The 24,110-nt window shown below is 35.8% G+C and overlaps 1 protein-coding gene across 1 annotated transcript; it reads right to left on the bottom strand.

Moving 5' to 3' along the window:
* Positions 1-16,288: 16,288 nt before the first annotated feature.
* LOC132611232 (1-aminocyclopropane-1-carboxylate oxidase homolog 1-like) lies at positions 16,289-18,484 on the bottom strand. Its single transcript, XM_060325650.1, has 3 exons — positions 17,893-18,484; positions 16,884-17,205; positions 16,289-16,798 (listed from the first exon to the last, which is right to left on the bottom strand). The coding sequence occupies exons 1-3, from the start codon at positions 18,426-18,428 to the stop codon at positions 16,484-16,486; spliced, it is 1,173 nt and encodes a 390-aa protein (XP_060181633.1). The 5' UTR covers positions 18,429-18,484; the 3' UTR covers positions 16,289-16,483.
* Positions 18,485-24,110: the final 5,626 nt, after the last annotated feature.

Genomic DNA, 24,110 nt, shown 5'->3' with positions numbered 1-24,110 from the left:
CATGATGATTTAGCAAGTCATGTGGTTCGCTCGGTCACATGTAGTCAGGCACCGAGTGCCGTGTTACGTCCAGGCCATGGTCGGGGCGTGACAAAGCTTGGTATTAGAGCCTAGGTTCAAGGATCTTTAGGGAGTCTATGAAACCGTGTCCAGTGGGGTCTCTTTTATATGTGTGAGGGCCCCACACATATAAACAGTTGACCAGCAAGACATTCAGGATTGTCTCATTTCTTTCCTATTCTAGATCGTGCAGTTAGAGCTGTATTTTTAGGGTGGCTTCCTAATTCGTGCGTGTACGTGTTTTCAGAAAATGCCTTACAAGAGAACTTACAAGAAGAAAAACACAGCCACCAGCCAAAGGGCTGCCGCCGGAGTAGCTCACGGAGATACTGTTCCAACTCAGGCAACAGCTCCAACCGCCTCTACTGTTACACCTCCTAGTGCTTCAGACAGGGATGTTAGGAGTGCTATCAACATGCTCACCCAGCTGGTAGCAGCTCAGGCCCAACGTCAGGAATCTGGGTCAAGTTCAGGAGGTAATGGAGAGTCATCTAAGATGAAGTATTTTCTCAGAATGAATCCCCCAGTATTCACGGGGACGAAGAAAGATGAAGACCCTCAGGACTACATTGATGCTCTACAAAAGATCTTCAGGGTTATGACAGTTACCGAAACTGAGGCAGCTACTTTTGGAGCTCATCGGCTACAGATTATTGCTAACACATGGTATGAATCTTGGGAATTGTCCCGAGGTGAGAATGCGCCTGATGCTACATGGGATGAATTTGCTAGTGCATTCCTAGACCACTTTATGCCAGTAGAGCTCAGAGAGGCTAAGGCTGAACAATTCCTGAAGCTCAAACGAAATGGCAGACCAGTTCAAGAATACTATTTGGAGTTTGTTAGCCTGGCAAAGCATGCCCCACACATGTTACCCGATATGAGGGCAAGAGTGAGAAGATTCGTTGGAGGTCTTGATTCCCATTTGTATGATGGAGCCAATATTGTTGCACAGAATGGGACAATGACTATTTCCAAAATGGTTGCTTTTGTACAGGGCAAGGAGACAATGCTAAAAGAGGAAGAAGCCTTACAAAAAGAGAAGGACAAGGTGTTCAACAAGAGAGTCAAGTTTACCGGACTGTTCAGCGGGAACCGAAACAAGAAATTCTTTAAGAACAGGTCAGCAGTACCGGCTCCGTCCTCAGCAAGTGCCCCACTTCCTAAGTTCCGCAATGATAAGAAGCCGAATTTCAGGCCATCAAGTTCGTACGCTCAAGCTAGTGGGGGTCAGTCAACTAATACTTATCCGATGTGCGGCAAGTGTAATAAGAGACACTTAGGTAATTGTCGTGTGGGTACTGATGCCTGTTTTAGATGTGGTCAGAAGGGCCATTTTCAGAAAGACTGTCCATCAACCAGGCAGGGTACTGGAGGTAATACGACGCCATCCATAAATTCAACGGTTCCTCGTAATAATCAGGCCCAGCAGGGGAACAATGCAGCTAGGTCTGGAAACACAAGCGGGGGGCGAAACCGCATGTATGCATTGACAGGCCATCAGGATACAGAAGCTCGAGCAGATGTTGTTACAGGTACTCTAACAGTTTTCACTTTCGAAGTATATGCCCTTATTGACCCAGGATCCACCCTATCTTATGTAACCCCTTTTGTTGCTAAGAAATTTGGTATTGAACCTGAAAAATTGCATGAACCCTTTGAGGTGTCCACCCCCGTTGGGGAATCACTCACAGTTAGACATATGTATAGGGGTTGCCCAGTTTTGGTCTACCACCGCAGAACCATAGCTGATTTAGCAAAATTAGAAATGGTAGACTTCGATGTGATCATGGGTATGGATTGGCTAGCTTCATGTTATGCCACAGTATGTTGTAGAACTAAGGCAGTAAGATTCGAGTTTCCTAATGAGCCAGTCATAGAATGGAAGGGTAATTTAGTAGTACCCAGGGGTAGATTCATTTCTTACCTAAAAGCCAGAAAAATGATTTCCAAAGGTCATATCTACCACCTAGTTCGAGTCAAGGATTCAGATGCTCAGACTCCAACTCTTCAATCTGTTCCAGTTGTAAATTAATTTCCGGAAGTCTTCCCAGATGATCTTCCAGGAGTCCCTCCTGACAGGGAGATTGAGTTTGGAATTGATTTACTTCCCGATACTCAGCCGATATCTATTCCGCCATACAGAATGGCTCCAGCAGAGTTAAAAGAGTTAAAAGCCCAGTTGAAAGATCTTCTTGATAAGGGGTTTATTAGGCCTAGTGTTTCGCCTTGGGGTGCACCAGTCCTATTTGTCCGAAAGAAGGATGGTTCTTTACGTATGTGTATAGATTACCGTCAGCTGAACAAGGTCACCATTAAGAATAGGTACCCTCTTCCTAGAATCGATGACTTATTTGATCAGCTGCAAGGCGCCCAATGTTATTCCAAGATTGATCTCAGAAGAGGCTATCATCAGTTGAAGGTTAAGGAAGTTGATATTCCTAAGACAGCTTTTAGGACCCGTTATGGCCATTTTGAATTTCTTGTTATGTCATTTGGGTTGACAAATGCACTAGCTGCTTTCATGGATCTTATGAATAGGGTCTTCAAGCCTTATCTCGATTTATTCGTCATTGTCTTCATTGATGATATTTTGGTGTATTCCCGTAATGAGGTCGATCATGCAGAACATCTCAGAATGGTGTTGCAGACTCTTAAAGATCGTGAGCTTTTTGCAAAATTCTCAAAGTGTGAGTTTTGGCTAAAATCAGTGGCATTCTTAGGCCATGTGATCTCGGGTGAAGGTGTTAAAGTTGATTCTCAAAAGATTGACGCCGTAAAGAGTTGGCCAAGACCCACCTCAGTTTTTGATATAAGAAGTTTCTTGGGTCTGGCAGGCTATTATCGACGCTTCGTAGAAGGATTTTCTTCTATCTCGGCTCCGTTGACTAAGTTGACACAGAAGAAAGTTAAGTTCCAATGGTCAGATGCATGTGAGTGAAGCTTTGAGGAGTTGAAGAAAAGATTAACTTCTGCTCCAGTTTTGTCTTTGCCAGAGGGGACTGAAGGATTCGTGGTTTATTGTGATGCTTCGGGAGTTGGTCTCGGATGTGTCTTAATGCAGCATGGTAAGGTTGTAGCTTATGCATCTCGTCAACTCAAGGTACACGAAAAGAATTATCCGACTCATGACTTAGAGTTGGCAGCTGTAATTTTTGCACTTAAGATATGGCGTCATTATTTGTATGGAGTGCACGTTGATATCTTCACGGATCATAAAAGCCTGCAGTATATCTTCAAGCAAAGGGAGCTAAATCTTAGACAGAGGAGATGGCTCGAATTGCTTAAGGATTATGATGTTGATATTCTTTATCATCCGGGAAAAGCAAATGTTGTAGTCGATGCTCTTAGTCGACACTCCATGGGAAGTTTAGCCCACGTGGACAAGGATAAGAGAATTATGACGAAGGAAGTTCACCGTTTTGCCAACCTTGGAGTCCGACTTATGGAATCCGGGGATGGTGGTGTGGTCGTTCAAAATAATTCTCATTCCTCTTTAGTCGTTGAAGTCAAGGAGAAACAATTTAGTGATCCCTATTTGTTGCAGCTGAAGGAAGGGATTCGCAAGCATAAGACGACGGCTTTTGAACAAGGGGGAGATGATGGTACCTTGAGGTACCAAGGCAGATTATGTGTCCCAGATGTAGATGGACTCAGAGAGCGAATCATGTCAGAAGCTCACAATTCCAGGTATTCCATTCACCCAGGTTCCACTAAGATGTATCATGATCTCAAGGAGATTTACTGGTGGAACGACATGAAGAAGAATGTGGCAGATTTTGTAGCTAAGTGCCTGAACTGTCAGCAGGTGAAGGCCGAACACCAGAGGCCTGGTGGCCTGGCTCAGAATATTGATATTCCTGTCTGGAAATGGGAAATGATCAATATGGATTTCGTATCAGGTTTACCTCGTTCAGCTAAGAGACATGACTCCATTTGGGTGATCGTTGACTGGCTTACTAAGTCAGCACACTTTTTGCCAGTCAAGACCACATATTCAGCAGAAGATTATGCCAAACTGTATGTTACTGAGATTGTCAGGTTGCATGGGACACCAGTGTCCATCATTTCAGATCGTGGTGCTCAGTTTACAGCGAATTTCTGGAAATCCTTTCAGAAAGGATTGGGTACCAAGGTGAACCTCAGCACAACTTTTCATCCACAAACAGATGGCCAGGCAGAACGTACTATTCAGACTCTGGAGGATATGTTGAGAGCATGTGTCTTGGACTTCAAAGGAAATTGGGATGATCACTTACCCCTCATTGAGTTTTCATATAATAACAGCTATCATGCTAGTATGGGGATGGCCCCATTTGAAGCTCTGTATGGGCGAAGATGCAGATCACCTATTGGTTGGTTTGAAGTAGGTGAAGCAGAGTTGTTAGGACCAGATTTGGTTTATCAAGCTATGGAGAAAGTCAAGTTAATACAGGAGCGTTTGAAAACAGCTCAGAGCTGCCAGAAGTCTTATACAGATGTGAGACGAAGGGATTTAGAATTTTCAGTTGATGATTGGGTGTTCCTTAAAGTCTCACCCATGAAAGGCGTTATGAGATTTGGCAAGAAAGGGAAGCTAAGTCCCAGATATATTGGACCTTACAGAATTCTACGAAAGGTCGGTCTAGTAGCTTATGAACTTGAGTTGCCACAAGACTTGGCTGCTGTACATCCCGTGTTTCACGTGTCCATGTTGAGGAAGTGTGTAGGAGACACATCGTTGGTTGTTCCTATTGATACTATAACAGTTAAGGATGGGTTGACTTATGAGGAGATCCCTGTAGCCATTCTTGATCGTCAAGTTCGCAAGTTGAGAACTAAGGAGGTAGCCTCAGTAAAGGTCTTGTGTAGGAGCCAGAAAGTTGAAGAGGCCACATGGGAAGCCGAAGAGGACATGAAAGTCCGATATCCTCACTTGTTTGAAGAGCAGGCAGATGGACTTCAAGGTAAATATCTTTAGTTTTCATGTCATGTCCCTTATGTATTCATGCCTCACGTTTCACGTTCAAGTTCATGTATTCCTTATTCATGTCTCACGTTTGGGCACTGTTGTTTCATAAAACTACGTCATGTCAGTTTTCATGTCTCATGTTATGTTATGTCACATGTTCCACGCTCATGTCAGCTATCCAGTGCCCATGTTCATGCCTCATTATTCAAGTTTCCATATAACCATGTCATGTTTCCTTCACGTTCATGTAGTCAAGCCATGTCCAGCCATATTATTAACCATTATCCATCATTCAAGGACGAATGATCCCAAGGGGGAGATATTGTAACACCCCGCATCTTGGAACTAAGTTTAAGCTCATATCATTAGAAGTCTAGCGAAAACACTGAAGGTTTGAGCGTTTGCAAAAATGGTTGATAGCCTTATTTCGGGCGGCGATAAATCCTTGATCCATTTCGAATCTGGAAGAATCTCCTTGATGAAAGTTGTAGCCCTATTGAACAGCTTTCCAACGGTATATTATGGGGATTAAACGGACATCTGTGCAAAGAGTTATGCCCATTTGACTGAAGCCTGTTCGCTGGAAAATTCGTCTACGTTACGGTGACGTTACGGACCGTAACTCGTGTTACGGGCCGTAACAGTGAGCCGTAACACAGACGAAATTTCCAGAACCTCACTGGAAATTTCGTTCACGATACGGTCCAAAGATACGGTCCGTCCCTTGTGTTACAGGCCGTACCTTGTGTTACGGACCGTAACAGCGTACCGTAACACAGGGAGAATTTCCAAAAACTTTCTGGAAATTTTCGACAAGGTACGACGCCACGTTACGGTCCGTCCCTTGTGTTACGGGACCGTAACATGGGCGTGTTTTGGTCCGCAGTTGAGTTTCGGGTCACCTGACTTCGGGAGGCCATAACCCCATCGTAAGTTGAGAATTTGGGAAAACTCAAAGAATGAACGTTGTAGATAATTGGAATACCTTTCTAACAGTAGGTTGTGGGTTCACAGGAGACGTCGGGATAGGTAGATATGGACGTTTTAAGACAGAACAGTACCGACCAGTTTTCAAGTTGGGTCAACCCATTTTCCCCTTGGTATATATAGAAAATAAAACCCTAGCAGCTCAATTTTAAGGCCCCAAATCCCAAAGTTCGTGAAGGATAATTTGTAGTACAAGTTGTGGTCGTCATTTTAAGCTAAAGATCGGACTTGGGGGTGTTGATTTCGTGGTGACTACCCAAAAGGTAATATTTCTACTCCCTATTCACTTGTAGTTGTGAATTGATGAATTCTTGGGAGAATAATAATTGGGTTTGTTGAAGATGATTATATGAATTATGCTAGAATTGTTGGATTGTTGACTTGGGATTGTTGTATTCATATGGTTGATGAAAAATGATGTTAATTACATCTAATGGAGATTGTAGAATTAGCTAGAAGTAAAAGGATGGGGATTGGGTGAAGAAAACACCATTAATGAGGGTTATAAAGCTTCACGCCTATTAAGTGTTTGATAAAATGCTTAGATGAACAAAACATGGATATGGTTGCTAATATAGAATCCCTATGACTTGTATTGCTATAGATTGAAGTTGAAGGGATTGAAAGAAATTGTGATACGCTCAAAAGCGGGAGGTTAAGGTATGTAGAACTTCCATCTACATGTGGGAACCTCTACGTTTTTCCCCATGATCCGTTTCGTAAAATCTATGAAGTTCAAATCCTAGGGCATTAAACCCAACATATTGGTAGCCCGTAATTATGTATGTATGTACACGAGTTTCGTATCTATGTTCGTTATTGTATTCCTAACCTTCCATTATGGATATTAGGAATCCTAACTTAATCCATGAATCATGAATTCTTTCTCATGTGTTCTCATTATGTTCATATGAAACTGCATGAGTTATTTTGCAAGTCATAAACATGTTTTCAAGTCAACTACAAATACATGATTATGAACTATTGTATTACTCATAACTCAAGGATATGTTTACAAGATTATTGCATGAACCCATGTTTACAAGTCATTTCGTGAAATCATGATTTCAAGACAAGTACAAGTAAATTCACGAAATTCATGGGCTTTTTAGCCAACTATATTATGTTCATGTTTTTGGGAGTTGTAGAAATTACCGAGAAGGCTCAGATAGCCTGAAACTACGGAGCCACCGTAGGACAAGGATCGCTCCGCCCAGATAAGACGATACCTTAATTTTACACTGAATGGATCCATCAGGTACCTTACTACCTCAGGCAAGGTATGAGGGCTCTGCTGGTCCGGCGAGGTACCAGACTCCACGTACCCACGTGGTAAATTACTACCTTATACCCTGGCAAGGTATAGGGGCTCTGCTGGTCCGGCGAGGTACCAGACTCCACGTACCCACGTGGTGATATGATATGATATGATATGACATGTCGGTTTATGAAATGCTCTCCCTACTTATCATGTTTTACTCATGTTATGTATACGTATATGTACTCATGCTCATGTTCATGTCCAAGTTTCCAGTTTCAGTTCTTATCATGTTATTCCATGTCCCCTGTTGTTTCTTCCGGTTGCTTTACATACCAGTACATCAATGTGCTGACGTCCCCTTTTATTGCCCGGGGGCCTGTATTTCACGATGCAGGTACGGAGTTACAGGACGACGCTTCTGATCATTAGGATTTAGTCGTACCAGCTTATCGGTGAGCCCCATCTCTTTCGGGGTTTAAACATTGTATTTCTCTGTTTAGTTTTGCATGTAAAGGTATACTGGGGGCCTTGTCCCAGTAATTATGTTTTCCAGTTAGACTAATGATAGAGGTTTCATAGACTAGACCAGTCAGTTATGTTATGTCAGACATTTGGAGTCGTATAGCCATTTTGGCTCACTCATGTTTTAAACAAGTACTTTATTAAGTATTATGAATTATTACGTTTTACAAAGGCTCATCATGCATTCACGTTATATTCCGCTTATGTTTTGCATCATGATGATTTAGCAAGTCATGTGGTTCGCTCGGTCACATGTAGTCAGGCACCGAGTGCCGTGTTACGTCCAGGCCATGGTTCGGGGCGTGACAAGTTCGTTACAATAAAAGATCAAAAGTCCATGTTAAATGTCCACTTGAAATGTCTTATGAATCATTAGTCAATTACATACATGATAAAATGAACATTGGTTCAGATGAGTATGAAATCTCTATAACATGCAGATATCCACAATCAGTTTCCCATGGTATAATGCTTTATGGTATGCATTATATCAATGATGATGATTCTTTAAGGGATTATTTGAATCCGCCAGAAGAATATAAACATTTAGTCATCATTAATGTTCTTGAGATGTATGTTGAAAAGATTTTCCGAGAGGTCCCTCAAGAACAACCCAGTCAAGTTAACACTTACGGGGATATTAGTTCTTACGGGGACATTTTGAGCAGCCAGGTGCTGCTGGAAAATCTAACCCAACAATTAAATCAAACTTGGTAAATATGCATTCTTATATTATTATTTTGTGTAGTAGCACGTGTTTATTATATGTATTGGTAAATAACCATTTTTAAATATTTGTAGGGGTTATAGACCTGATACGAGTAATATTGGGCAATCATCTCAATTTAGTGGAGCAACTCATTATTATCAAAACTCTCAGTTCAGTGGAGCTGATTATTATAATAATTCTCAGTTCGGTGCAGCTGATTATTATCAAAACTCGCCAGTGGTACCAACTGTGGATGTTAGGCAGTCCTCTTAGTTTGGTGGAGTTGATCATTCTCCACACCATGCTCCTTCTCAATATCTGTAGGTTCATCATCTTGATGTTAAATAATTAATATATATATATATATATATATATATATATATATATATATATATATATATATATTAATTTGGAATTTAACATATGCTTTTTATCATGTAGGAGGAGGCCTTTCTTAGATGACGTTGATTGTTCAAGTTATGTGGATACATCAGAGAGTGATGGCGATGAACCAGCTAATAATGCAGAGGTAACTGATGATGAAGATCATGAAGGGGATGAAGAAGATAAGCATTTTAGTCCCCCGAACCAACCAGAACCAACTCACCACCACGTACCACCTCCGATAGCGGAAAACCCAATTCCTGACAGCCTAACGCAGTGGTATTCTGACTATATTTCATAGCTTGATAGTCTACAAGGTCGTGAGGATGCATTTTCCTTCACAAGAGATGATGATCAAAGTCGCCAAAAAACGTGGATTGAACAAAAAAAAATCTCATGACTGATGAATACGTCCTTGCAAAGGGAATGATATGTTCGCATAAAAAAAAAGCGTTGCAACGGGCTATTAAAATTTATTGTATAAAGGATATGAGGGAGTTTAAGGTTGATGACTCAAACAAATCGGTATGGAGGCTAGTTTTAAGCGAAAGACTCAAGGCTGTCGGTGGTTGCTTTGGGAAATTGTTAAGCCTGATGGTCTGTGGGAAATCACAAAATTCCACCCAAAGCACACTTGTGATATGAGACAAAGTTGAGCAGATCATTTTAATTTAGATATAAACCTGATTGCTCATGTGTTACTTAAAGACATTGAGGAAACTCCAAGGTAACTTATCTGACCTAGTACATTGTATATATCTTATAGCAATTAAAATATCATTGCTAAATGTTATTTGTTTAAACTTATGCAGGATGCTCATCAAAACTTGTATTAGCATGGTCCACTCCAAATATGGTAAAACCATAAGTAAGAGAAAGGGATTTCTCGGGCATAAATGATCTTTGGAACTTGGGAATCCTCTTTTCGGGCGTTGCCGGGGTATATAAAGGCTGTACAACATGCTAATCCTGGCACTGTTGTACAGTGGCGGCTTTTAGAGGGCAGAATTTTCTACTTCGTCTTTTGGGCATTCAAACCGAGTATTGATGGTTTTGCTCACTGCCGGAATGTGATGTCGATAGATGGGACGCATGTATATGGCCGATATGACATCAAGCTCCTAATTTCAGTCGGTATGGATGACAATGGGTCAATATTCCCTCTTGCTTTCGCAATTGCCGCCAACGAGAGCAACGAGACATGGGGGATGTTCTTACTCATCTGAAGACTCATGTTTTTAGGGGTCGTCAGGACATATGTGTCCTATCGGATCGTCATAAAGGCATATTGCACAATATGCGTACTCTAGAAGGGTGGCAGCCTCCACATGCTTACCGTTGATATTGTTTAAGACACTTAAAGGCTAATTTGCAAACAAAGTTTGGAAATGGCACTGTAAACAAATTGATGTGGGGGGCTGCGATGCAGCATCAACAAAGAAAATGGGCTGCAAAAATGGATCTGCTAAGGGAAGTGAGTGAAGAGGCATATGTTTGGTTGATGAAATTATAAGTTGAAAAATGGATGCTTTATGTTGATGGAAGAAGGAGATGGGGCATGCTCACAATGAACATCTCAGAGTCTTTCAATGGACTCCTCAAATCTGCTCGGGGACTACCTGTCACCGCAATGGTAAGACTAACTTTCAAGCAGGTCGTGGAGCGGTTTGCGGATAGGACAAGGCAGGCCAGAGCCATATTAGCCGAGGACGGAACATGGATGCCAAAGCCCTACAAAAAGATGGAGCACCATAGAAGAAGAGTAGAGGGTCACCGTATGACCGAGTATGACGTCGTTCAACGAGTGTATGAAGTTAGAACGGGTTATTACAACGATAAAAGAGGAAACAAACATATCATTACCGAGCATACAAGATCATGCGTCTGTGGTAAGTGGCAAACGTACCACATGCCATGTTCTCATGTAGTCAAGTGCTTTGAGAGAATGGCCAGAAATGTAACTGATTATGTGGTGGGGGAAGCCTACTTTGTTTTTTTTTTTTTTTTTAAAGGGTTAGTTTGGTTCCAAAAGTTTTTTTTTTTGGGTTAACAAAGTTCCAGGCTCTTACTCCCTCCGTCCCATATTACTTGACCACTTTCTCTTTTACACACCCCTTAAGAAATCATAAATAAAAGATGTATTTTTACTACCTTACCCATATCTCTATCCAATAAATACATTCTAATCAATATTGACTATTTTCAAGACATTTGATACCAAGGATAATATGGAAAATATTTAATTAATTTTATTTTGATTTTGTAAATGGACAAGTAATCTGTGACATATATTTTTAGTAATAAAACTTTTACTTTTCTATGAACAAGTTCTATATGGGCTAAAAAGGTTTGGACAATATGCCAAAGCCTAACTATTCATTCTTTTCTTGCAACCACCACAGAGAAATTAAGCAGTTTCCTCTTCATTATGATGAGGTTTAAGATATGTTAATGTGTTGGATAATTCATTATGATGAGGTTTAAGACATGTTAATGTGTTGGATAATTCGCAGCAGCTGGTAATGCAGAGCACTCAACAAAGATGGTATGTTGGCGGCTGTTGCTGAACAGATTGAAGTAAACAACAGAAAATGTAACTGAGTGCCTGTAAACTTCATCGCCAGAAGTGTAATTAGCAGACAAAATGAGAAGAAGATTAAAAGATGAGTAAAAGAACAGGCAGCACAATTATAGGTTGGATGTAGAAAAAGTGTGCAAGTTCTAGAGCACTTTTAATTGGATCCTGAAAATAGATTGTATTTGAGGCTATGACAACAGTGATCCCTTGAAAAGATACCCATGGATCTCATATGAAAACTGATCCCACCATGTCATATCATAATATATTATACTAAAAGCTGAAAGCTCCTATTTTCAAAATTGGATTACGATTTTATTCTTACAGTAAATCAAAATGCAACAATATCCCTAAAATGTCGATGGACATTTATAACCTTTTAAAATATAATAACCAGTTAATATCAAAATAGTAAATTTACTTCTAATGAACAGTGGCGGACCTAGCCTTATAGAAGGGGGTTCATCCGAACCCCCTTTGGCGAAAAATTGCACTGTATATACAAGGTGAAAATTATTTTTTATGTATATATAGTAGACATTGAACCCCCTTAACTTCTTCATTTATGACTTCTTTATATTTTTGAACCCCCTTGGCATAAATCCTGGCTCCGCCACTGCTAATGAATGATAAATATATTAATAAATCAATGAAATGAAAAATGATTACCGTAAGCTCTTGTATCTACCAAGCATTTATCACACAGTAATTTGTTAGTATAGTCTACTTTTACTTTCTAGGAATTACTTTCATTTAACAGTAATTATTGCAAAGAAGTACATACCCACTTAAATTGCTAATAACTTATTTCATTTATGGGAGGAAATGATCAGCTTATATAATTGAATTGTAAATCAATACTATCTATAAGCATTACTACCTTTAAAAAGTTTACTTTATTAATGTGACAATTAATAGTTCCATCTTTACTACAAGAAAATAAATGGGATTGAAGGGGCGGAGGTTATGTTTGGAGAGAAAAGGAGACAAAAAGCCAAAATTGTTTTGATCACTTTTTGTGGCTTTATAATCTCTTTCTGGCAGTTCATTCTCATTTATTGAAATGAAGAACATTCTATAATACATAGTTCATTTCCTGAAGGGAAGAATAGAGAAGCAGAAGCTTGACCGAGAGATTGGAACTTATTTGGACACAAAATGAAGTTGGTTCTTCTATATTTTGAAAAGATGGCATATTATGTCTATAAGCTTAATCGGCAAATGATTATTAATGTCAATTGCAGGATAAAACATTGCATGGTGAACAAGAAGCAACAAGAAGAAAAATGAATGAACTGAAAATACATGAAGAGAGTGATTACAAAAAAAGGGACAAGGATAAAACTTTGCATGGTGACGGTATTTTTGGTTCACTTGGAAGTTGGAAGTATGATTTTTTTTATTTTCTATGTTTTCTGGTTTTGTAATTTGATAAAAATGCTTCGTCTTGCAGTTACTTTATTTTTATAGCTTGTACAATTATAACTCTGTCTTTTGAGTGCAAGGATGAGGTGTAGAATTTAAGTTCAAGAGTGCGTCTTGTGATATCCTTTGAGCAATTTTGTTGCATGGGCCATTTCCCAACCATTACTAAAACTGTATACCCTTTTTTTTTTTTGAGCTATTTACTTATTCTTTCTATTTAACTTCTTCTTCTTCTTTTTTTTTTTTTTGGGTAGATTCTTGAAGTTTAAGGATTTCAACATGGGACCCCCAGATTGGGAGAAGAGGTATTTTTTTAAAATGTAACTTACTTGCAAGTAGATACTCTTTGGAGTTTGGACTTTCAAAGCTATCATTAATTATTATTTTTAATTTTAATATAATTGTTAACTATATGTTTATTATAAATTTTAATGGTTTTTTGCATATGTACACGAATAACTTGACAACGATGAACTAAACATTCTAAGGAGGATATATGTTAATAGTTGAATTTCTGTACAATTTTACAATACTATTATTCAACAACAACTTCTTGACACATATAAAATTGTAAAACGGAGTCGATAATTTCTTAAAGACAAGACAGAAACGTGAAATATTGCAACCATATAACCAACATTCATAAACCAGTGTAGACCGTGTTGTTTACGTCTAAAAAAATATGGAAATCGACAAGTTGAATATCTAATAGTACTATATTAGAAGAACCGGAAAATCAAAATTGTTGAAACCTTTCTTTGTTGCATTGAATTGTATTAAACAATATGAATTAAAACAACACATAATGGTAAACAAAAAAGTGAGTTTTGATCAAAAGAGAAAAGGTAATACCAGTGTTAATCAAAAAATAAAAGGTGATAGAATTTGAATGTGTACAACTACAAATTATAACGTGGTCTACTAATTAGAAGGGGATACACGTGCAACGCACGTGTCTAAGGACTAGTGTATTATTATTTTGAAATACTTATGATTTTTGACTCTTGAAAAAGTTTGCTTGCAAAATGTAAACAATTTCGAAATGCACTTTAAAAGGAAGAAAGTATTAAAAGAAAAAACCAAAAGAAACGTGGGTTAGGTTAATGGATGGCATTAGTATTATTTTTACCATTTTTAGTTCTTCTTTTAACTGCAAGATTTGAAATAAATCTCGACCATAAACTGTTTTATGATCCACTAGGCATGAATCTAAAAGGCCATTGAACATTACTTGAAGCAATACTACTGCACTCGATCTTTTTCCCCTAGTGAAATGTCACAAAGTGAGGTCTGAGGTGGGTAGAGTGTAAGCAAACCTTACCCCTAACTTGAAAGATAGAGAGGTTGTTTCTGGTAGACCCTCGACGCATTTATTAATTTAATGAAAATAGAATATGTAATTAAATAACTTTCTTTTTCAGTTTTTCCTCTTTCTCCCTCTAGAAGTCCAAATTAGTACAATGAATTTGAAATAGTGAATAGTCTCTTTGCATTTTATGTGAAATTACATTTTATAAGTTTTTTTCACATTTTTATCGTCAAGTATAAAAAAGAATACGCTTATCCCACAATTTAAATAAGTAACAATTTTCTGCCAAAAACAAGAACAGTAACAAACTTTAAGTAGTATTCTTTAATCCAAGAAAAGAAAGAAAGGGAAAAAAATTCTCCTTACCGTAAAAGAGTACTCCCTTTGGATTAAAAAGAGTGTCCACTGAGTATAAAAATACCTGACTGTATGAAAAAGCTAGTAGCCTAATAGTAGTATAGCACTTTAACTTAACATTATTTCTTGTACATGGGCAAATTGTCTAGATAGTCTTATTTGTTTTTCCTAGAGTATAAGTTGCTTCTGGAATTTTTGCGTGTCCAGACGTAGCTATAGATTTTTGGGTTAGTATTTTTCAGAATCTAGCTTAGTCCAATAGCTAGTTTACAGAACGATTACTAGTTTAATAAAATCTTATCATTTGACCAAAAAAAATAAAAAATCAACATGATTGCTTGTGTCAAGCAATAATAATACTAGCAAACAAGTACAAGAAAATTTTACCAGAGTTCAAATGTCGTTGCCCTCAATTTTCTACTCGTACAGCTAACTATACCGATATTTAATATAAATATAAAATGCCATCATTTTGAACTGCCATCATTTTCAACTGCAATCAAGGCAAAGATCTAGGCACAAGTTTAATACTGGAGTGCCTTGACATTCAATAAAAAGGTGGCAATTTAAGCTCTCCTGTAATAAGTGAAAAAAGAGAGAGTCAAAAGGAAAGTTCCAATATTGACTTTTGATACTCCATGCCTCTCAGGCCTAGGTGTAAGTAAGTATACTTAACAAAAAGAATGAAGGCTTGGAGTAAAAAGGCGCACATATAAATTGGATCAGTATATATATATATATATATATATATATATATATCCTATCTTTTGGGAGAAAATTTATGGAGATTGACTAGCCACCTATACTATACATCAAAAACTAGTATAGCTGTGCTAAGGAAATAATTAGACCCCGTTCAATTAAGAATTAGAGTTTTACATATGGCTTAGGACCTCTAGTTTAGAAGAACTGTGCATTAACCATTTATCAGTTCTGCATAGCAACTTGGTTGCAAAATCTTGGTTCTATAGGTAGTCTTTAGCCTTCAATTCACTTGTAAACCCATAGAACAAGAGTAACATGTTATATTTACTGCATAGTAAAGGGTAACTGAAAATTTCATTTCTCAGGTTGTTTGAGTTAAAGCACATATTCCGTGGAGATTGAAATCACAGGCACTGAGACTATTCATTCTAGTATATTATGGAGGTCTGATGAGTGGTTAGGATAAATGGGATTTTGAGATTTCTCGGGTAAATCAGCACACTCGAAACAACCACAAAACCATGCCTAAATTTAACCCCAAAACTTGTAGTAATACTGGTAAATCCTTTTCATTAATCTTTGCTTATTGTCAAACAATGTTCAAGAGTGTATTACTAGTGCGAGAAAACATTGCCTGACTCCTCCTCCAAGCTAGATGGTCATCTGATCCATGTAATCTTAGTTAACTGCTAGAAATCTTATGATCTTTAATGTCATTTTTTTTTATCCCAAAGTCATCATCATCTGTTGAAAATTTTACTTCCCTATGAACAAGGTCTATTCAATCTGTTCACATGGTACACAATAGTAAAACGCTCTCTTTTCCATTCACTCTTTTTCTTTTCCAATCTTTTGCGACCACTCTGGAGTGATATTTCGCAGTTCCCTTTCCAAAAGATATCTCAGTAATGAGGTTAAAAATGTCTTCATGTCTTACATAATCGGTAATAGGCTAGTAGCTGGTAATGCAGAACACTCAACATGGATGCTATATTGACGGCTTCATAACCGATTGAACTAAAGACCATGCTCACAGAGAATGAAGCAAACAATTTGGTGCAAATAGAAGAAAATGCAAACAGGTGGCTGCGAATTTCATGACAAGAAGTGCTCTAGTAGTTCAAAGGAGAACGCAAGTGCTCTTAGCTAATTACTCATTGGTAAAGCACTACTGTGCAGCAAATCAAAAACTTTGACATTGTTATGTATACTAATGTGCAGAAAATCACAAACTTTCATTGACCAGTACACATGATTATAGTGTTTTCAGAAGGACTATACAGATGTTCACTGCTGCTAGGCGATACCAGTCTGAAAAGATCAAGACCAGACTTATCAGGTGGCTTAGAGGAAAGCTTCGTGATGTAATCGCTCACAAGAAATTCTTTATATAGTGGGGGGTTTTCTTCTGATATGAGCTCTTTGATTGGACCATACATCTTCGGAGGTTCAAAAACACCGGTGAAAAAGCTTGCCACTGATATCCTTGGTCCTATCTTATTCGCTACAACTCTATGGTCTGCACTTACAAACTTGTCGTTTGATAGGATCTGTTACAAAATCAAACTGAGATAACTAACAAATTAATAAAAATTGAAGATAAATGAGACAAAAAAGCTGTATTTTATTGCAAACCTGAAGAAAGTCAGCAATACTAACAACCAATCCATGTTCAATCGGTTCAACATTGACCCATTGGTTATTATGCATGACTTGAAGGCCGCCAATTTGATCTTGCAGCAGAAAGGCGAGGAAAGCAGGATCTTTATGCTTAGCGACACCAAGAGTTAGCTCTGGCTGAGGGCATGCTGGGTAGTAATGGCATACAAATACTTGTCCTTTGTCACATTCTGTGGCTTTCAAGTGGTCAGATTTTAGCCCAAGAGCTTCTGATAGTAAGCCAAGAATAATTTCCCCAAGTTTCATCACATGATTTATGTACTCGAGAGATGTCTTCCTGGATATTAGGAAAATACCAAAGATACAAAGTTACAGAACTCAAAAAGATTTAAGATATTCTGATCTATGTCCATATCAAAAGAATTGTGGCCTTTACTGAAAGAGAAACACCTAGATGCGTAGAATTCCCTATGTCCAAAGATTTCAGCATGCAGCATCACTGATTAATCTTAACTGCTTCATGAGGATAAAGTTGGATCAAAATATTCCAAGAACCAGGTTCGGGCGAAGAACCACATCCGGATCTGATACCATAAATATATACGAGACAACAGAGGAATTTCGTAGTGATATTCCAAGAATAAGAGGTATGTATACACGTATATGATTCTAACTAAGGAAATGAAAGCGTAAATAATCCCCAAAAACCTCTACAAATCCGTAATTGTGCTATGGACGTTACGTGAGACCGGTGTGTATGTTCATTTGGTAACATCGATCGAGCAATTCCACCCAGAAAGCATCCAAGATTACGACGATAAGAAGAATCCATGTTGGAAAAAAAACAGCTAAATACTGTAATACTTAACATCTCTGCTCATATTCGATTTTCTACAAAGCCAGAACATAAAACATACAATTGGCCTTGCTAAAATTCAATAGTTCTGAACTTTACTTAACCAATTTCAACTAGAACAGGGCTGACATAGAATTGCGATTCAAATGCAGAAGAATGGATAGTTACCTGCAAATTGCTGGTATTTCTTCAGGTTCAATGTGACCAGAAGCTAGTGTAGAAATGTTCAATGTGTCCCTCCATTTTGCAGTCTTTGTTTGATTTATATGAGGATTGCTATGGTATCTAACATTTCTCCCTACATCGCACGAATAGTACTCTTTCTTCACTTCAGCATCTTGTTCGTGAAAATCACGAATCCCATCAATCATTCCTTCCAAAATACTTGGAGGAACCCCATGATTTATCAGTCGGAAAAATCCCCACTTCTCTGATGCTTCCCTTATTTCATCGACAATCTTCTTACGTCGATCTTGAATCTCTATGCCACTGAGATCTATCACTGGAACCTGTAGAGTTGACTTTCCCTGCGTCAACTCTTCAGCAAGTTCATGAGGTGGCCTAATGAAAAATTTTGGTATTTCTACTATTCCAGCATCAACTAGTCCCTTCACACCAGCTTTTGTATCATCAAAAGCTTTTATTTCCTTCAATGGATCGTAATCCATTGTTAAGTCAGCTTGAGAATCTGCAGTTCCGGACATATTTGTTCTTATTTCAACAAGGCTAAGTTTCCTGAGCAACTATTTCTATTAGTTAGTGGCTTAGTGCTCATGCTCATAACCAATGTGAATTTATACTATATGGAAGAGTGAAAGGTGGACAATCAAGGGTAATATTGGAATTTTACATCCAATATTTATGGTATTTCCATTAAATCTTCTGTGGACCCCATTTTCCACCACTCTCTTCTTCAATGCACTCCTTCCCACCCTTCCTATTTAGTGATTTAAGTTAAACAATATTTTCCCCAAATTATTTGTCTTCGTTATAAATAACATTTTTCAAGTAGCATGTAATTATGCCTCTAACCACGTATCACTTTTTTCACTTTTACTTTTCACTATATTCTTTATGCTTCACATAATTTCAAGTCTTCTTGATTTCATTTATGTATTCTTTGTACTTCCACAATTTGACTATATACAATATTGTGGAAGGTTGAATAATTTTTATTTTTATGACATGAATATACATTATTTATATTTTGCGGTGTATTTTATAAAATATATTGTGGCATAACATTTTTGAAATCCAAATGAAGGTTTACCCTTTTAGTAATTAATTTCACTATTTGTATGAACTAAATCAAACGTTCTATGTGTTTCTTTTGCAAGATATTTTGATTATGTATTAATAAAAACTAATCTAACTTGTGAAATACGCACAATATTAGAACAAAACATCAAAATCCGATACAATAAAATAACGTATCCATAGTTAATATAGCTTATGCTCAAAACTTATTAATTAAAATTATTTTTATTCGAGAAAAAATAAAATTCGTAACTATAGATTGATTTTAACTATTTAATGTTAATTATGTTAATCATATATCATTAATTACAACTAAAACTATAATCGATAAAACTTTTTATTTAGACCAAACAAAAAGCCGATAATAAATACAAAAATACACATAATATTAGAACAAAATATCAAAATCTGATACAATAAATAAAAGTATCAATAGTTGATATAGCGTATGCTCAAAATTTATTAATTAAATTTTTTTTTATTAGAGAAAAATAAAATTAGTATCTATAAATTGATTTTTAATTATTTAATGCTAATTTTGTTGATCACATATGATTATACAGCTAATAATATAATCGATAAATCTTTTTACTTAGATCAAACAAAATGCTAATAAAAATACATTGATGTACGTTATTAATCAACTTATTCTTAATTTTATGTTTAACTTATATTTGCAAACCCAAATATTCTTATAATTACTTCACCATGAGGAATTCGTTTATAGTGTGTCGATTGACTATATGTACTTGGAAATTCACTTGTACTAATAGAACAATAAAAGAAAAAAAATGAAAGAATAATATCTATAAAAAATCATTATAGATTCTGGCGGAGTAATAAGTACCTTTTCATCTTAATTACAAATTTTGAATTCAAGTCTTAGATATAAAAAGACTTTTAGTAGGATGCGTGTTACTCCAAAATAGGACGTCCTGGAATGAGTCTAAATTAATCCAGCCTCAAAATAAATATCAAACATCGAATGAGAAATTAAAAAAATATATATAATTATCAAAACCTAATTAGAACCATCCGTCTTGGTCTTTAGCATTCCAACGCAAGATATCCAGTGTTCATCAATGAACTCTTTAGTTCTCTTCATAGGTATGCTTTTCAACTTTCCAATTCATGTCTGGAAGGTAATGTCATATTTTTTCAATTCTAAATTTTGGATGAATTGATAATTCTGCTGGCCAATTGCAGGTCTCTTCACAATTCTCCATTGCTAATCGCTACTCCTTCCCTATTTTGAAGTTCCATCTATCTCTTTGGGTGAGTTTTTTAAACTTTTTCATGTGCTTTTTTCTTCTTCGTCTTTCAGTATCGGATATATATATATATGTTTTACTGAGTTGCTTCTCCATATTCCACACTCTTTCAAAGTTTGAGTTTTTTTTTCTATTGATGGTCATTGATGTTGTGAAAATGGTATGTTGTCGGGGTTCTTCGCTTCCATATTTGTACAACTAAATCCATGCATATGTTCGTTTTGGTTGGTTTTGGGATACGAAGTGTAAGTCACACTGGGTTGAGGCAAAAGTCTGCCTTAAGGCAATTTTTTTTTCTTTTGCCCGAATAGGCCTACTTTGCTACGACACTCTGCCTTGTGATTTTTTTTTAATTTTTGATTGAGCGGGAGTTTGAATCCGGAACCCATGAATTTCTAGGCGAATGACAAAAATTAAAGACCACCCCTGAATAAGGGCAATCGTGCAAATTGCCCAAGGGGGAGGGGATTACAAGGTGGGGAATCGAACTCTCGCCAACAAAGTGAAAGTTCAGGTAGTCAAACAACTGAGCTACTAATTAAGATCCCCATATATAGATCACCTTAATTTACATGCATCATGTTAAAAAAAGAACAAACTAATTAAGAGTTAAACTTTAAATAAGAAAGATTTAAAAGCTTTTATATGATCACCTTAAATTACATGCATGGTGTGTGTTGGGTCCGTGCTTTGCACGGGCTATACCTTATCTAGTCAATATTAAAAAATGCAAAGATACGTGTGCTGTTGGGAGAACTTTTTAGCAAAGGTCAGAAATGGAAATGATTGAAGTTTGGTCATTTTTCGTTGTTTTCAATTGTTTGATTGAAGTTTTCATATCTTCTATATATATAAAATAGGAGATGTGCAAGCCATATGATTAAGCCAGGTGGCAAGCTAATAACAAGCCATTTGACAATTTTAGGACAATATTTATTATTTATTATTTGTTGTAAGGATTTATAATTTAAAGTGAATTTTAGAAGATTTTAAACTTGAATTTGATGATAAACCTTTTGAAATTTAAATTAAAAGGATAAAGCAGAATCCATATATACATTAGATATGAACATGGTATTTTTAGGTGTAGTAATTATCCATCATAGCTTCATTAATATATATTTTTTTCAGAAAAAATAAGCTTATAACGGAAAGATAAACTTTTTGAATTTGTATGAAAGATATCATTTTAAAAGATTTTAAACTTGAATTTGATGATGAACCTTTTGAAATTTAAATTAAAGGATAAAGAAGAATCCATATATACATTAGATATGAACATGGTATTTTTAGGCATCATAGCTTCATTAATATATATTTTTTTCAGAAAAATTAAGCTTATAACGGAAAGATAAACTTTTTGAATTTGTATTGAAAGATACCATTTTAAAATTGAAAGGTAACACACACTCAATTCAAATTTAAAATTATTAAATAAATATTAGAGAACTGATTTTTACTACGAAAGTTGATAATAAGGTATTGGAATTGCAAAGTAGTTAAATTTTACTTTGCATTGCTTGAAATCCCATACAAAAATTAGTCACTCCATTCTTTTGAATTAGTACATATAAAAATAAATAATAGTACTAAAAAACTAGCTAATTGATAACTTGATGCAATGAAAACATTTTCACGAGCACATATAAGTTTTAAAAAAGGAAAATTTATTTATGAAATAAGAAATATATTATTTAATAATATAGTATGTTGACTAATGATAAGCTTCGGAGCAATAGACTAAATTTAAATCAAAATAAATTTTCATTTAAGTAATTTCAGTAATATAGCAATTAAATCATAAAAATGTCCTTAGTGGCATTATATTTTATTGTAGTCATATTTATATTATAAGATAAGGATTAAGAAGGATCTTAGGATCTATCTTTTAGATATACACTACGTTGTTTTTGTTTGAAAAAAAATAACAGATTTTATACTTAATAGCTTATTATTTGGCATGGTTTTTGAATTGAGTTTAAATGAATTGGAGTTGGTGTGAAATTCCAACTTTTAACCGCTTATTATGCTTCCTCAGCAACACACTTTTTTTAGGGTTATTTCTTTTCTCTCTTTTTGTTGTTGATTATAAGTTTTAGTTATGCTTATCAAGTTTTAGACGGAAGAGTTATTATTATCAGTGGTGAAAGAGGATTTTTTTTTTTTTTTAAATATGGCTCTATTGAAAGATGATTTTTTTTATATGGCTCTATTCACTATCCTAAGAGCACTTATCAAAAGAAACCTTATTTCTTTTTATATCTAACTCCGTTTGTTCTTATCTTCTCCATGATACTAACCTATATATATACTATTGTTGAAATGCAGGTCTTCAATTGGTTCATGAATGCTCAAGTTCAACTATATATATGGAAGCCAATGGCAGAGGAATCAAAAAACTTCAAGTTGAAAACGTCACTTTTCTATTCCTTTTTATTTGAAATGGCTTTAGAATATCATGTAAATGCCAAAATATTTTCCCCATCAAGTATTGTTTGTGTCCTAAGACTTACAAGGTGTAGATTTTTTTATTTTTTTTTTGTATACCTTTAAAAAAAAAACATAATTGATCTTGGATTTTTGGTGGTGTTTTCAAATGAAAAGGTAATCTTTTTTATTTGTGGTTAGTTTTTTTTGCTAACCGTGATAATTTCCTAAGCTTATACATTCTTCAATGTTAAAAGTTAGCTGAATGGTTGCTTTTCTTTTCTTATAGCTTGAAAATTTGTACTAAATTATGATCAAGTGTGCAAAAAAATATGAGGGTAGATAAATGAAGTGATTTTTTTGCAGTCATAAGAGGTGCGTGTTTCAAAACCTACTCAAAAATAACGTAGCTATATAATGAATTTTGCATTGCTTCTTATAATGCATTAAGCAGACATTTTAGCAATACAAAATTCCATTGTTGGTAATTGTTTTTGACCTAATAGAAAATTATGTGACATGATTACTCAATTCAATTCGGAATTCTTCATTCACATTTTTTTTAATTACCAAGGAGCCTACAAGGTGAGGTGTTCTTTTCTTACTTTATTTTTCTTAATTTATTATTAATTTTTAAAGTTTGTTTTATACTCATATAGTTACTGCATATCCTTTTTATTTTTAACCAAATTTCTTTATTTTTTAGCTCCTGCTTTTTTTTACTTTTTAGATTTGTCAAGAACCTATTGGATAAAAATAGTTCAGAAAATGTTCTCGGTATCTAATTACTTGAGGTCGATCCTTAGAGTTTAAGCATTGATGTTTTATCATATTTATCGCTCTTCGCAAGTTTAGCACTAAAATCACCTTCTTAAGAAGAAAAGAAGAAGACAATAAAGAAGAGTTTGAAGAATAAGTAAATTCTAGGTTTTATCAAGTATTGGGACAAGAAATAACAACAATTTAATGATGAATACGTATAATATTGTATCCATTATCTTTTTTCTCAGTGCAGGTTCATGGTTCATCTTTGATTTTTGTCTAAGGAAATGGACCATCATTATTTGAACTCCGAAAAAAAGGTAATGATAGAGCAAGTTTGTCATTTTGGTGAATATATATGATAATGGACTTCAAAATAATTTATGTCTTACAATCACATAAATAAATTTACAAAAATCAATTAGTTTATCTTATCTAAGTATTATTTTTTGTTTAAGGGTTAGAAAGAATGTAGGTTCATTTCTTTCTAATTACAAGCTCTAATCAATTAGCTTAAAGACACTTCTCTTCTATTTATGGAATATAGTTTTTTTTTCCTCCTTTTCTATGTCAAGGAATATATGATAAACATATTGACTAACTATAAGAAAATCTAATAAGGTATGCATATAACGTAAAATGATATTTAGCTAAGCGGTGAATTATTAA

Source organism: Lycium barbarum, chromosome 9 (assembly GCF_019175385.1).
Source record: "Lycium barbarum isolate Lr01 chromosome 9, ASM1917538v2, whole genome shotgun sequence".
Taxonomy (NCBI): Eukaryota; Viridiplantae; Streptophyta; class Magnoliopsida; order Solanales; family Solanaceae; genus Lycium; species Lycium barbarum.
The sequence above is the reverse complement of the archived record's forward strand: the minus strand, read 5'-3'. Positions and strand labels throughout refer to the sequence as shown.

Coding starts and splice junctions, on each gene's coding strand:
- LOC132611232 (XM_060325650.1), bottom strand. CDS start 18,428: ATGTCCGGAACTGCAGATTCTCAAGCTGACTTAACAATGGATTACGAT. Junction 17,206..17,892: donor GAAATACCAGCAATTTGCAG/GTAACTATCCAT, acceptor CCTAATATCCAG/GAAGACATCTCTCGAGTACA. Junction 16,799..16,883: donor GTATTGCTGACTTTCTTCAG/GTTTGCAATAAA, acceptor ATTTTGTAACAG/ATCCTATCAAACGACAAGTT.